The following is a 14,189-nucleotide window of genomic DNA, read 5'->3' on the forward strand; positions in this document are numbered from 1 at the left end:
GGGTTTAATTACTGGGGTTTCTGCTGTTTAAATGTAGTTTAGTTTAATCCAGTCTGACTATCTCTCTCAAAACTCATTATCAAGATTATTAAAATCCATGTCTTCACTCAAGAATTCGATAAATCAAGCTACAAACTACACAATCACTATCTTTCAATGAAGTCCATTCTCCTGGAGAATAACAAGTATGTATACACATCAAATTGATATCCTTCACCAACCTAACTAGTCTCATCAAGATAAAAGACTTCAAACCCATGACCAACATTTCCCAAACTTAATTCATCATTACAAACTAACCCAAACCAAAAAAACCATAAAAACAATAAATACAATCATAAAAAAATCAAACGATTTCTTAACCCATTCTTGGTTCTGTTTCTTCATACCCAAAAAGACAAAAAAAATACAAGATTTGTTTAAGAAATGGGTTATGAGTTAAATGTATTTTTAATATGAGTTCTTAGAGCTGAAAACCCATCTAATTTGAACTCTGGATGACTCAAGATCTTCGGAAGTCTTGATGATTCTTCATGCCTATCAAAAAAAATCACAAGTCATTGAGAATGAACCGAACCGAACCGGAAAAGAAAATGGTGCAAGAACAGTGACTTACAAAAGATTAGCTCTTTGGTTTAGATTAGGAGATTTTTTAGATTTAGGTTTGGTTGATGATGATTTGTTTTGGTTTGATGGTTTGGTACTACTGCAAATAGTAGGTTCGATATATGTATTTAATTCATTTAAGGCTGTTTTTACTGATTCTAGGTTTCCGATTTTTCCAATTTCTTTGGATTTCTTTTTGATTCGCTTTTGGTGGGATTTTGAATACGGTTTTGGTACTAAAAAACAAAAAATCAAAGAAAAAAATCAGTAGGATATTGGATGGGGGTTTTGGAGGGGGTGACTTTTACCTTGTCGGATCTCTTGGATTCTTTTTTGTCTTTTTTCATCTAGTGGTAAAACGGTTCTATCTTTTGTTGGTTTAGGATTATTAAATTCTTTTAAAATCGTATTCGCCTTTATCAAAAAATCAAAAAATTAGAAATGAGTTTGATACATTGGTTGAAAATCTAGTGAACAGAAACCGGTTTCTTTTGTTTTGGTTTAACTCACAGATAAATTTTCAAATTCTTTAATATCTTTTAAGGTTTCACAATGTGTTTCTGGGGTTGAGAATTGTCTATTAATGATTGAAGTTGATGGTTTAGTTGAAGTCGAAGATAACCGATTAGCGTGTTTTGATCTCATCACTTTTGGCTTCAAGAAATTCACAATCAGTTTATGAAGTTTTACTAAAAAAATATAATCAATTTTATTTTGCTTACCATCTTGGATGAATTGATTGGGTTTGAGTCGCAAGTGATGATGATGAACTCTTTTCGTGTTGGATGCGTTTGATAATTTTCACTTCACACTTTTTTGGCTTGAGTTTACGATTTCAGGTTGCATATATGTCACGCACTGGGACATGTAGAATCGGGTCGGGCAGTGTGACATTTCAAAGAGCACTTTTCCAGTGTGGCATGCCGCATGGGTTTTTTCATGGTCATCATGGAATCATACACAAGTATACTATAGCTCAGCAGCTCAGCATTTGGAACCAGAACAGATTAGAATTAGATACATTATCTTTCATGAGCTTGATTAGCTATTAGACTTGATCATGATCCGAATAACAACCTTAGAGTGAATGAACGTATTCCAATAGCTTGCAAGAATAGATAATTCTTCTAAACCTCATTCATTATCATATCACGACGTAAGCACTCACATCCTGATGTTCTCTAGCTAAAGTCTCTGAACCCATAAAGATTCTCGTCTCGCTCGGGTTTAAAATCTATTGCTGAAACCCCAGTTCACCTCATCATCATGCGCGTCATCGAGATGCAGATACATAAAGATAGTTTACATAATCATTTGCGGAAGTATCGTCATTGGAGTGTCTCATTAGGTGTAATGGAAATGGATCGTTATTTCGAATGAAGATCAGGAGGAGGAAAGCATGTTCTCCATCCGGTTGCTGCGATTTTTGGTTACTATATGTATACCGAGTTGGTTGGACTTCAACTATAACTTGATTTACGCATAAATATTTTACATCCGATTTTTTTATACCTTCATTTTTAGAAACGTTTTTTTTAAAGTTGACCAACTATTTATCAAGATTTATTTGATCATGATGAGGAATTCTTTCAAGTTAAAGTTGAGAAACATGTTTCTTTTATGGACCATCATCAATATGAATTTTTGGGTCAAAGGAGCACCTGCTTTGACAAAAGTTGGAAACCATATTACTGAAGAAACCAAGATTGTTAAAGATCCTGATCATACGGATAACCGTACGTATATTCAACTTATTCTCAACATGTCTGTTTATCAACATCAACTTATCTCTTGTATATCTCGTGACTAAAACAGTGCTTAAGCATGTTCAACTTCAATCAGCCAATGCGGTAAATAGGATCGAAGATGGTAAAATCTTTCACATACTTTTTCTTCGTATAATATCTTAAATCGGGTTTTTTTGAATCTTCATAGGTACAAACCTTGGACGTTCTACGGATCTTGGTAATGTAAGAGCAAGTTCTGAAGACCCAAAAGTTGTGGATAATTCTCAAACGAATGGAATGGAAATGAAAGATCGGTTAATGGAATCCTTTTCAGATAAAGAAGAAATTATGGATTTAAAATATTTGAGGGTCATTGATCTAGATCCGATTTTTAAATCTCATAAACTTTTTGATTGGAATGTGAAATTTCTCAAACCATCACAACTCAAGTACCTTTCAACTGATGAGACGATCAGATACGTAGCAGAAAGAGATACGATTTTATCAAAGGAGGTGATGAAGTTGTATAAGATTGGAAAAGAATACGAACGAGCTGAAGAAAATGCATTCGGCTTGGCTATAGATGGTAAGGATGGTGAGGGGGTAGTGAAGGGAATGGAACGGGATTTGTTGGAGCGTGGAAGGTCTGGAAAAGATGCTAAGATGGTTTCTAGGATCACTTGGATTTATTCCAAGTTGAAAACAAACCCGTCAACTGGTTTAGAACAAGCTGTTCAAAAACTTCAGGAGGCTCGAAAGTCTTACCTTGAAGTTTATCGCCATACCGTTCATCATATCATTAACTCTGTTTTATGGGACCGATTCACATCGGGAGAAATCTTGAAGCTTACCGATAAGCAGTATGTGAGAAAGGCAGCATTATATGACAAAGATACAAATAAAAATCATGGCCAATGGTTGAAGAATGAAAAAAGTTTACGTGAACTAGTCAAAAGCACTCGATCAAAATTGTCGCCTACATTTATTCGAGATGGTGAACAGATACTCAAGAGTAAGATAGATGAGACATACTCAAAATTGATAAAAGAATTAAAACTTAAAGGAAAAGAGATTGATGAGATAAGTATACAGGATCTTGCTGAGAGGGAAATTATTAAAAAAGAAGCAAAGGGTTCAGAGTATCAAGAGTTTCATCACGTTGGTATTAGGGAGATTGAGAGATTGGAAAAAATCACTGAGAAATTCAAGAGATTGGCTTTGAGAAGTGCTGATAAGTTTTATAAAGGTCTTGGGGTTTTGAAATCGTCAGGTAAGAATTGATTGCTTTTTGATCAAGAATTGTTTTTTTACGAAAGATTATGTACTAATTTTAACCTTTGAATGAATCAAATTCTTGAAGAGTTGAAATACAAAGCTTGGTCATTTAGAAAGTTTTTTAAAGGATGGAGATATAAGGGTTGGACATTGACAAACTTCTTTAAAAGGTTGTTTCCTTGGTTTTTTTAGAGTCACTTTTTGCAATGCACCTTACCGTAGATGTACACGATGAAATGGTGAACAGTCAGTGTTCAAAGGGGATGTGAACACCATCGAGTCACTTAAAGCTACAATGGATAACATTGATCTTTGCAGTACTGCTTGCAATTGTCCTCTTTTCTTTAGTCTGCTGGCCAAAGTACTGGTCAATGTGGTAGGGAAAAGATTAGAATGGTTCCTTTATATCTGAACCGTACATCATAGCCTTCTAGATGCCTACTTCTGGACTCTCTGTCTTGTTAGGGCCATCCGGGCTCAATACTTCTTTGACACTTTGACACTCTGCCACCCCGCGCAGGCGCAGCTTTGACTCAATTCCAGAGTGCAAAGTAGGTGCCTCTTTGATGAGACGACAAGACGTATCTATCAGTGAAACGCCAACTCGCGTCGTGCGCAATCGAAGAGATTGTTTACATCTGTCCAAGCGACATCGCTGGTTTTTCTCATCAGCTGTAGCGACGATGAATGGCAAGTTTCAATGAAGGTGACGAGGAAAATGAGAATTTAGTTCACCCCTTTGGCTGCGAATCCGATCGGCTGCCAACTTGTACAGTCAGTGACAAAAAGTTTACGTACCTCGACTACATATGTAATAGTTAAGCTTAACTAAGCCCCTCACGAGCGCGTTCGCCGCGCCCTCGAAGAGGGGCTTACATCGGACTCGCGATTTCTGGCGTGTGAGCTCCAAGAATTATGTCTTCTTATGTTGTTTTCTTCACGTCTCCGCTTCACCTCACCGTAGAAAATGCAATACTTCGAGTATGTCCTTCTTCATGAAATGGTACACAACCTCATATGAGTTTCATGAGCAAAAGACAGACCTGCACAGCTTGAGCAATGTGTTAAAAGCACCAAAAATGGCCCTTAGGTCCTCTTGTAAATGGCCTAAGACCACCTAAAACACCACGTATGAAATTTCAAAGCACCAAATCCCTAATGTTACATCACAAATTCAGAGCCCTTCTTTTCAGTTTACGGCAATGTGTTTGATACCAAAATATGTACCATATCCTAAAGAAAGATATACCAGAAGCTTTGCATTTTCTACGGTGAGGTGAAGCGGAGAAGTAAGAAAAACAACATAAGGGGACTTAATTCTTGGAGCTCACACGCCAGAAATTGCGAGTCCGATGTAAGCCCCTCTTCGAGGGCGCGGCGAACGCGCTCGTGAGGGGCTTAGTTAAGCTTATGTAATAGTGCAGTGAGGTCTATGAGTGTTTTTGTCCTCGAGCATCTTCTCTATACCAACCCCAAACCTCTTAGAAAATGAAGACCTGCACCCTTTCTCCCACCCAAAAGGCTTCCATCGTTTACATGCACCAAATTGGCATTCCTGGCACTCAAATTGCTAAAAAACTAGGCCATCCCAAGTCTACTGTCTACACGGTCATCTACAATGACCGTAAAAAACGCGTATCAACAACCTCAAAAACACTCGGAAGACCGAAGAAATTCTCAGAACGTGATCAGCGAACTTTGAAGCGAATTTTAAAAAAAAACCGACGCGCTTCAGCTGCCTGGATCGCTAGCAAACTACCAATTAAAGCAAGTCTTCAAACGATCCGATCAGAAATTCGAAGACTTGGGTTTAACTCTCGAGTGGCAGTAGTCAAGCCTTATCTCAAGAGCCAACACATTCTAAGGCGTCTTCAGTTTGCTAAACAGTACAAATATTGGACTTACAATGATTGGAAGAAGGTCATATGGACCAATGAGTCGTCTTTTGAAATAGGAAAGCCTGCAAAGAAGGTTCGGGTGTGGCGTAAGCCCGGTGAAAAATACAACCAAGATTGTTTAGCACCAAGTTTCAAGAGTGGACGAACTTCGGTAATGATCTGGGGCGCATTCACAGCCGAAATTTGCTTGCCAATGACCATAATGCCCCCAGGACGTCGATCTGGACCCGATTTTGTCGATTTGATCTATCGACGCATCATCGAACCATTTATCAGCTCACCTAATTGTCCACGCGATCTTATCTTGATGGAGGATGGAGCCCCGGTACACACAAGTAAAGTGGCAAAAGAATGGAGAGATCAACATTCAATTACAAAGTTAAATTGGCCAGCAAACAGTCCAGACTTGAACCCAATTGAGAACCTCTGGAACATAATGAAAAGGAATGTTTCTGAAAAACATCAGCCTCGCACACCTCAAGAAATGCGTGAAGCCCTGTTTACCGAGTGGAAAGCAATCCCTCAGAGCAAGCTTCAAGCTTTGGTTGAATCCATGCCTGATCGGATCAAGGCTGTGATCAAGGCAAAGGGTAGACACACTCGCTGGTAAAAATTGTTGTATTCTAGAGTCTACATTACAATTACACATCCTGAAATTTGATCATAGATACTCTGACGAGTGGCCATCTAGACCGTGTGCTTTAAGGTATAGAAGTACATGAGATGTTGAGTACAATATGCTTCTTGAGAGTTGCCAAATCGGTCAGTTATAGTACAGGTACGTAGACTTTTTGTCACCGACTGTACACGCAGCCCTTCTCGTCCCATGGAAAAGAGCGCTGGAGCTTAACCTCAACAATAACTTGCTTGTAGATACACTTTGCATCGTTTGTACTCTGCTTTCAGAACATTTCAGTAAACACTGTTCTTACTCCATCTCATCATTGCTAAAAATCATTATTTACAATTCATTAGTCCCTCAACATTTTAAACCATCAATCACAGTCTTCAAATCTCTACACTTTTACTTTCATCAACTCCAGATCTCTTACATTTTCTTTCCAAGCACATTTATCACTCACCTGGCTCCAACCAAGAAGCTCACGATTGACTCATTCATGATGAGAAAGCCTTTCAAGTCAAAGTTGAAAGATATATTTCTTCTATTGGCCATCTCCAATGCGAATTTCTGTGTCAAGGGACACCCTGCTTTTAAAGCTGGCGGATTACATATTATTGACGACATCAAGGGTGTTGACGACATTGTCCAAGGGGGAAACAGTGCGCATATATGACACCTATCTTCAATGTGTCTGATTCTGACCGTGAACTGATCTTCTGCCTAATCATCATTTTATAGTGCACAACAGTCTTCGATTAGCCAATAATGGAGCAAATCAAATCCCAGATGGTAATGAAGCTTTCACCAAGTTTGATACCTCCTTTGATGTGATAGCTTATCTGAATTTTCTTAGGTACAAAACTTGCAACCTCCGCAGATCTTCGCCATCCAAATACTGGCTCCGGGGATGCAAAAATGGTGGAAACTTCCAACACAAATTTAAAGGATCCGGAGAAAAATCCACTCACACCTACCTCAAAAATTGAGCAAACTACAGATTTGGAACCCCTGAAGCTCATCAAGCTGGATCCCTCTATAGGACAACATGTGGTTACGCCTCAGAAGCTGGAATTCCTCAACCCAGCCCAAGTCAGGGAGCTCTCTCATGATGATCTTATCAAATATGTAGCAGAAAGAGATGCAGTTGCAGCAAATGAGGCTAAAAACTTGTATCAACGCGCACAGGAATATACGCAAGCTGAACAAAATGCCTTCTCCATGGCCAAATCTGCGAAGAATCTTAAAAATCGTGTTGACCCGAACCTGGCGAGATTAGAAATGCAGCTATCAGAGCAGGGATTATCCGGAGAAGATCTCATAATCACTCAACGGATAAAGTACATCACATCCAAGTTACAACAACCACATCAATCAGGACGTTCACAAGAAGCCGTGGAAAGACTGCAGGAGGCCCACAGGTCTTATATTCAAGCTTATACCAATATTCAACGTGAATTTCGTCAACTTATTTCAAGGGAATCACTCAGCCCACAAGCCCTCTCAAAGCTTACCGATGAGGATTATGCAAGAAAGGCAGCATTATTTGACAAAGATGTGAATCGGAAGTATGGCCAATGGTTGAATATTGAAGAAACTTTGGATAGACTGGTAAAGGATTCTCTTTCAAGATTGTCTTTTGTATTCAGCCACAGTCGGAAGGAGGGTGATGCAATACTCAAAAAGAAGATTGACTTCATTTCTTCAAAAATGATAGAAAAGGCAAAACGTAAAGGAAAGCCAATCGAGGAAAAAATTATACAAAAGGCTGCTGAAAAGGAAGTCATAAAGAGAGAAGCCAAAAATTATTTAGTTTTTGAAGAAGCCCTGGTGAATCTCAAGTACTTGGAAAAGAGTGGTATGAAAGCTAAGAGTGAGGCTTTAAGAAGTGCTGATAAATTCTATAAAAATAATAGAATTTTGAAATCTTCAGGTAAGGATGGGCCCAAATTTTGTCAAGAAAGTTTTCTGAATAAAGCTAACTAATTTGAACCCCTCACCCCAACTCTGAAAGAGGTGAGATTGAAGCCTTGGTCATTGAAAGATTATCTTAAAAAGATGTTTCCTTAGTTGTCTAGACTTGGAGGAGATGGGCAAAAGACCAACGAAGCGGCTACAACAGTCAAGCCATCAACAGCAGACAGACATTATATGACAGAACCCCTCTGATGCAGTACCAAATCACAATGTTATCAAACCTTTGGAGAAATGTGGGAGGGCAAACACACCTCATATTTAATTTTTATGAGCACCACATGACTTCCAGAGATTGGAAATGGATGTGAGCTGGATCTCATACTCCATTGTGCTTATTAGGATAAAGTTATAACGGTGTTTTACCGTCATCAAGATCTTACAATAGTTTGTAGTACAAATATGAACAGATAAAATTTCTGCTTTATTTCATACTCATCAAAACAGTGTAGTAGTTTATGGGGTATTTGTTCAAACAAGATATGATTCACACTTCTGAGAGATTGAGAAACCTCGAAGAGCTTGCGAGTAGTCAATTATTCAACACTTAAACATCAAAAGAATCCAAAGATGTCACCAGATCATTTTGCTGGGTTAACTGGCTCTCTTCCCTCGATCCCACCTTGGAGCAAGTCATGTCCAGTATTATCCTTGTAAGCTGCGGCCGTAGCATTGTACTTGGCCTGTAGATTCTGAACTTGACTGGCGATTTGAAGCTCCGCTTGTGATTGGCCATCAGTTGAATGAGATGATCCTCCTTTCGCATGTTCTCGTAAATCAAAGCTTGAGTGACCTCGCTCTGCTACTCCGAGTTCAGTGACGATACCACTGATCAAATCATTCGGTGTCACGTCGAAAGCTGGGTTCAAGGCTTGAGTCCCTTCAGGTGTGATTAAAACAGTAGCTACTTCATTAGATCGGCTCGTGGAGCCGGGTTCAGATATTACCTTGCCACGGACAGTACAGGCTTCGATGCTGGGTCGTTCTTCAATCACAATCTCCACTCCACTTTCCATGTTCAAATCAAATGTGGTAAGTGGAGCTGCGATCAAAACTGGAATGCTCTTCGAGGTAGGAGCGGCATGACGACACATCAATGAAATCTGGTAGGTTGAGATCTTATTGGCTGTGTCACCATTGGACGCAATCCTAAAAAAACGTTACGAATAAGTTAAGTATCTATTTCCATCTAGAATGGGGAAATTGAGAATAAATTTGATCTTAAGAAGTAAGATCACCTATCTGCTCCTGCCACAAATGCATCAACGCGCCCGCTGTTGATTAACCATCCAGCCGCAGTATCGCAAACCATAGTTGAAGGAATTTTCAAAGTTTGTAATTCTAAACTTGTAAGTCGAGCACCTTGCATATAAGGACCAGTTTGCATATAATAAGCGTGCTCTAATCGACCGAGTTCGTGTAGAGCAGTGATGACGCCGAGTGCGGTACCGAAGCCAGCAGTAGCTAAAGATCCAGTATTACAGACTGTTAACATTGAGATTTTTCGTTCTGGTCGATCCGATATTCCAAGTTTGTTGATCAACCAACGAGCACCATTATAACCAATCTTCTTGTTACGCTCTAAATCTTCTTCCCAGACCGCTTTACAAACTGCTACAAGTTTTTCAGTAATCTTCTTTGGGTCCCTTTCACCTCCTTGTTCATGAATTTTATGAAATGCTTGTGCAACTCGTAGTAATGCTTCACGTAAATTTACAGCAGTTGGTCTAGCAGAAAGTAAGTGTTGTGATGTTTTTTCAAGATAATTTTGAAGTTTCAAAGTATTTTCTAGAGGATTGTTTTCGTTATTCGTGTTTCCAGTTTTTGTCAATTCGAGATAATTCAAAAGTTCACAAGCAATCGATAAGGCAGCAATAGAACCAATAGCAGGAGCACCACGAATTTTCATTGATTTGATCGCTTCAAATGCTTCATTTGTATTTGAAACTTTACACCATTTTAATTCGTGTGGTAAGATTAATTGATCTATGATTTCGACTGATCGGGTTTCCTCCAAGGATTTGCCATTCGGGATTCGTATTGAGCATAGCATATTGTTTGACTTGATGGAGCTGAGGATAGAGTGAGGCGACTGAAGCGTAAGATGAACGAGAAGGTCCAAGGTCCGACTTGAGGCGGGAAAGCTTTTTGCAGTAACAAGTGTAACGTATGTGAAAGATGACCCTATTCTCGTGAAAGAGAATGTCTCATATCGAGTCGCTTTTTGATGATTCTTGAGCTCCACGATTCTTGTCAAGAGCCTCGGCCGGCCTGCCTGGGCACATGCTGATCTAGATGTGCAAAATTTCAAAAAATATGTTGAATGAGCGCACGGGAGCAGGGGGGAGGCGCAAAATCAAAAATATGAGAAAAGCTGTTACTCTTTTCTGTATCAGCGTTATCAAGTCGACAGACTGATCACAGAACATTCTCATCATGAACATTCTCCTCATGGCTAACAGAGGTTCCAACCTTTCAACGCTGGTTATAAGACGTGAGGAGCTTGTTACAGATATCACAAACTGAGGTTCTTCCTTGTTCTAATCAACCAATATCATTGGCAACAGGTTAGAAAAGTGTGACTCAGAGTGACTGACATGAGCAAACAATCAACGGTCTGCATGAGACAATATCTTATCAAGAATAGTATTCCAGATTTCGGGGACGATATAGAAACAAGAGTAGCAGGGGCACTTCCTCATTAATAAAAAGTTTTAGAAAGAAATGATCCAAGATATTGATGCTCAGTATATAGCACTCTTGTAAAGCATCACAAGAAAAATTGAAATTTCAAAACAGCAAAAGACAACCAAGATAGACGAGGGAAATACACAGATTGGACAAAAAAAGATGCAGAGAGAAATATATGGGTGATTAACATCAAGAATCGCCATATCACTCAATTTATCAATTTCAAGCAAGTCATCTAGTATTTTCACTTACCATCAGGAAATGATAAACAATTTGCATTTTAAGCCCCTTTCATGGTCATCTCTTTCTAAGTGCACACAAGAGACGGAGGTATGTTATTCAATGCATTGCTTAAAGTGTCATTAGAGCCATAAGGCTATTAAACACTACATGTTTTCCAGCACTGGTAAAACCCCTCTGGCTGTCTCAGGGCAAAGGTTGCTGTTGGCTGTTTTGACTATTATACATTTATGTTATATCTCTATGACAATAGGGATCAAATGGGATCCTTGATCTCACATAGCAATCACCTCCGTTTTGGGTTGGGTTTGGAGTTTGTGCCGCTGTGTAGAGCCTTTGCCATATGAAGTAAATTTCAAGTAAGGTCAGCAGGTTGTCTGTCAGGACTGGGCTTGTATCTTGTGGTGCATCTCAGTTATGTGAATACTTTCTGTGCTTTTCCTTGAAGGCATTGGTGAAGCCCAATATAAACTTTGAACTAGGTTTAACAACTGCAAGCACAAGTCTCCTGCTTTCAGATCGTCTTTTTTGAATTGTGGTCGTGTTGCTGCATGGCATTGGCCTCAGTCTTCAGACACCTTTCCAAAGAAATATCAATCAAATCTTTACATCCAATTGGGAACACCTCTGGCAGATGTTTTTTTAAAGTGCATGTAAGCATAATTGCATACAACACTATCAGATATTCTAGATGAAGAGACATTATGCCTTGGAAGGACAGCCATTGAGTCAGAAAATTTTGTTTGGGCAACTTATGGATGCACATTTTCTCCCTTTTTTCCCAAAGGATTATCTATTCTGTAATGATAAGCAGAGGTATCATCAGAGGAACATTTTGTTCTTGACAGAGAGACCTTTGGATGTCTTGACTATCTATATTAGATAGTCAAACCCTGTGGCAGGATTGAACATCAGAATTAGAATTTTTTCTTCTTTTTTTCAAAAGTATCATCAGAGGAATGGGTTGGCCATCACTGAGGGACTTTAGGATGTCTCAGCACCGCCAACAAAGATGCCTTGGATTGGCAAATCCCAAGGTATCCTTGGATGGCAGTAGCCTTGGACACACAGTCCTAGGGAATGTATACCCAAGAATAACTTGTATTTTACAATCCGAGGTATCTTTACCAGCAGTGCAGGCAAAGACCCCCCTCATCCAATCTGAAGGATAAATGATACATTTTTGAATCTGATGAGGAGCGCCTCCAGCAGAACTTTCTGACAAACATATCAGACATGCCCTTCAATTTTCAAAACCTTACACCACATGAAATTCGCCTCCCTCAAAAGAAACCAACTTCAAATCTGTTCCTGATGCTGTTCCAGTAAGGCCTGGCCCTACAACATTCAATTGAGAATCAACTTTTTTACTTGTCAATCATAGTAGTGATCTATTTCCAGCCATTCATTCCAAAGAAGACAAAAAATATGTGAGAGTTAGAATATGTTTTCAGGAGACCATTGTGTTATCAAGGAAATTTACCAAACTCACACTTGATTTTGTGACAGCCTGAGCGCGATGGGTACTTAATACATAGGCAAACCTCAGGGTTGAGGTTTTACAGAGAAAAATGCTAGAAGACTTACTTCAAATCTTGAGCTTGTGTGTGTAAATTTACTTGAATGCTTCTCATGTTGGTAATGTCAACCCCATCAAGAATGTCAAAGATTGGCTTTACTTTATGGAAAAGACATGTCAATTCTCATATGAGAGATCCATTAATTGTTACAACTCACATTGGGTAGCAAACCTTGAATCTGGTAAGTGAAAAATTGAAAACAGAATATTCAATTTGAGTTGATCAAGACTATGGAAGGCAAGTACCGACACAAAGGATTCATACTCTGTTTTCTAATAATCATGGAAAAGGTCCTTCACTCAAAAAAACACCCCGGTCAATCCCTTGCTACAGGCCAGCGGGGATTTGCCTCTGGCCCACCTAGCCTTAGCATTTTATATTCTCTTTGTCCTTCACCACGGTCCCATGTTCTTGAGCTCAGGGAGACCTCTCCAGCCATAAAAAACCTCTGAAGAGGATTCCTTCACCTAGAAAGAGTTACAATCCAGTTCTGTCATTTCAGCTGTTCTTATGGGTTTTGAAAAGATATAAAGTGGGGTGGAAGACTTTCCCAATACTTTATGCTATTTCACATACATTCTTGTTTGTCAAATGTTTGCAAAAAAATTGTGTGTAAAAAGTTGAGGGAAACACAGGCCACCAACATCCAATGATTGATCTTTTGGTCAATATTTTCCACACTTTGTACTCTGTAAAATATAATGACCGTAAAAGTACATCAAGGGGGCTTAGGTCAAGATTTTCATGGTCTTTTGTTAGAAAACCGGGGAAACTTTCTATGGTATTAGTAATCAAGTACCATGATTTTTTTTCCTGTTTTGTAAAATCAGACAGTGGTTAACAGTGTTCTCTTTTGTGGGTGTTTGCTGATTATTATATCAGTCTTGACATTTTTCTTTGCTTTTTCACCTCACATTGTTTGTCTAGTTTTCTTTGTTTTAAAGACATCTAAGCTGTGTGGGAAACACGGTATCAATGACATGAGGATGAGAGCTGCTAGTGGTTGCATGTACAATTGTGATCCCAGTTTTGTGGTAGGGCCACCTGATATCTTGTACTTTGATAAAAGAAAAGTTGAAAGACTGTGAATGGTTCACAAAAGTGGTTGAGTAATAGATGGTAAACAATCAATGTTGTTGACTAATAGACATCTATAAATTTGCTTTGAGAACCTGGGTACACTTGTTGTTATCTAACAGAAAATGAAAGTATTTTTATGAAATAAAAGGTTCATGAGGATATCCAAGCTGAATTCCTGTGTAAGCTCTGCACAATGAGCTGAAATTGGCTTTAGTGGGGAATCAAGCCTTGAGGTTCTTCTACATGGTAGATTTCAGGACTGTCTACATAAGGGGATTCAGCTAACCCTTCCCAATCAAACCTCAATTTTGCAGATAGTATGTCCCCAGACAAAGTTATATAATCATCTTTAAGTGGAATTCCAAACCGGCCAATTCCATGTTGTTCAGGTGTAGCAGTCAACACAGTATCCCCATTTTGTGCAGAGTGATCAAAGGCTTCTATTTTGCAATGGCTGCCAGGTGTAGTGAAATGAAGGAAACACGGAACCCGGGACCCC

General features: G+C 39.1%; 4 protein-coding genes across 4 annotated transcripts; 2 read left to right on the forward strand and 2 right to left on the reverse strand.

Moving 5' to 3' along the window:
* Window positions 1-431: 431 nt before the first annotated feature.
* On the reverse strand, window positions 432-1,331 carry MELLADRAFT_109316 (uncharacterized protein; the record flags this gene model as incomplete). The annotated part of the gene is made up of 5 exons (XM_007413214.1): window positions 432-537; window positions 617-842; window positions 915-1,020; window positions 1,117-1,260; window positions 1,329-1,331. 5 exons carry the CDS (start codon window positions 1,329-1,331, stop codon window positions 432-434), a joined length of 585 nt encoding a protein of 194 aa, XP_007413276.1.
* Window positions 1,332-2,179: 848 nt separating this feature from the next.
* MELLADRAFT_124204 (uncharacterized protein) lies at window positions 2,180-3,800 on the forward strand (the record flags this gene model as incomplete). Its single annotated transcript, XM_007413194.1, has 4 exons — window positions 2,180-2,342; window positions 2,422-2,475; window positions 2,542-3,603; window positions 3,694-3,800. The coding sequence occupies 4 exons, from the start codon at window positions 2,180-2,182 to the stop codon at window positions 3,798-3,800; spliced, it is 1,386 nt and encodes a 461-aa protein (XP_007413256.1).
* A 2,824-nt stretch (window positions 3,801-6,624) lies between these two features.
* Window positions 6,625-8,195, forward strand: MELLADRAFT_124205 (uncharacterized protein; the record flags this gene model as incomplete). The annotated part of the gene is made up of 4 exons (XM_007413195.1): window positions 6,625-6,787; window positions 6,867-6,917; window positions 6,982-8,058; window positions 8,140-8,195. The coding sequence occupies 4 exons, from the start codon at window positions 6,625-6,627 to the stop codon at window positions 8,193-8,195; spliced, it is 1,347 nt and encodes a 448-aa protein (XP_007413257.1).
* Window positions 8,196-8,680: 485 nt separating this feature from the next.
* On the reverse strand, window positions 8,681-10,152 carry MELLADRAFT_65615 (uncharacterized protein; the record flags this gene model as incomplete). Its single annotated transcript, XM_007413213.1, has 2 exons — window positions 8,681-9,248; window positions 9,338-10,152. 2 exons carry the CDS (start codon window positions 10,150-10,152, stop codon window positions 8,681-8,683), a joined length of 1,383 nt encoding a protein of 460 aa, XP_007413275.1.
* Window positions 10,153-14,189: the final 4,037 nt, after the last annotated feature.

This window comes from Melampsora larici-populina (genome assembly GCF_000204055.1).
Source record: "Melampsora larici-populina 98AG31 unplaced genomic scaffold MELLAscaffold_35, whole genome shotgun sequence".
Lineage (NCBI taxonomy): Eukaryota > Fungi > Basidiomycota > Pucciniomycetes > Pucciniales > Melampsoraceae > Melampsora > Melampsora laricis-populina.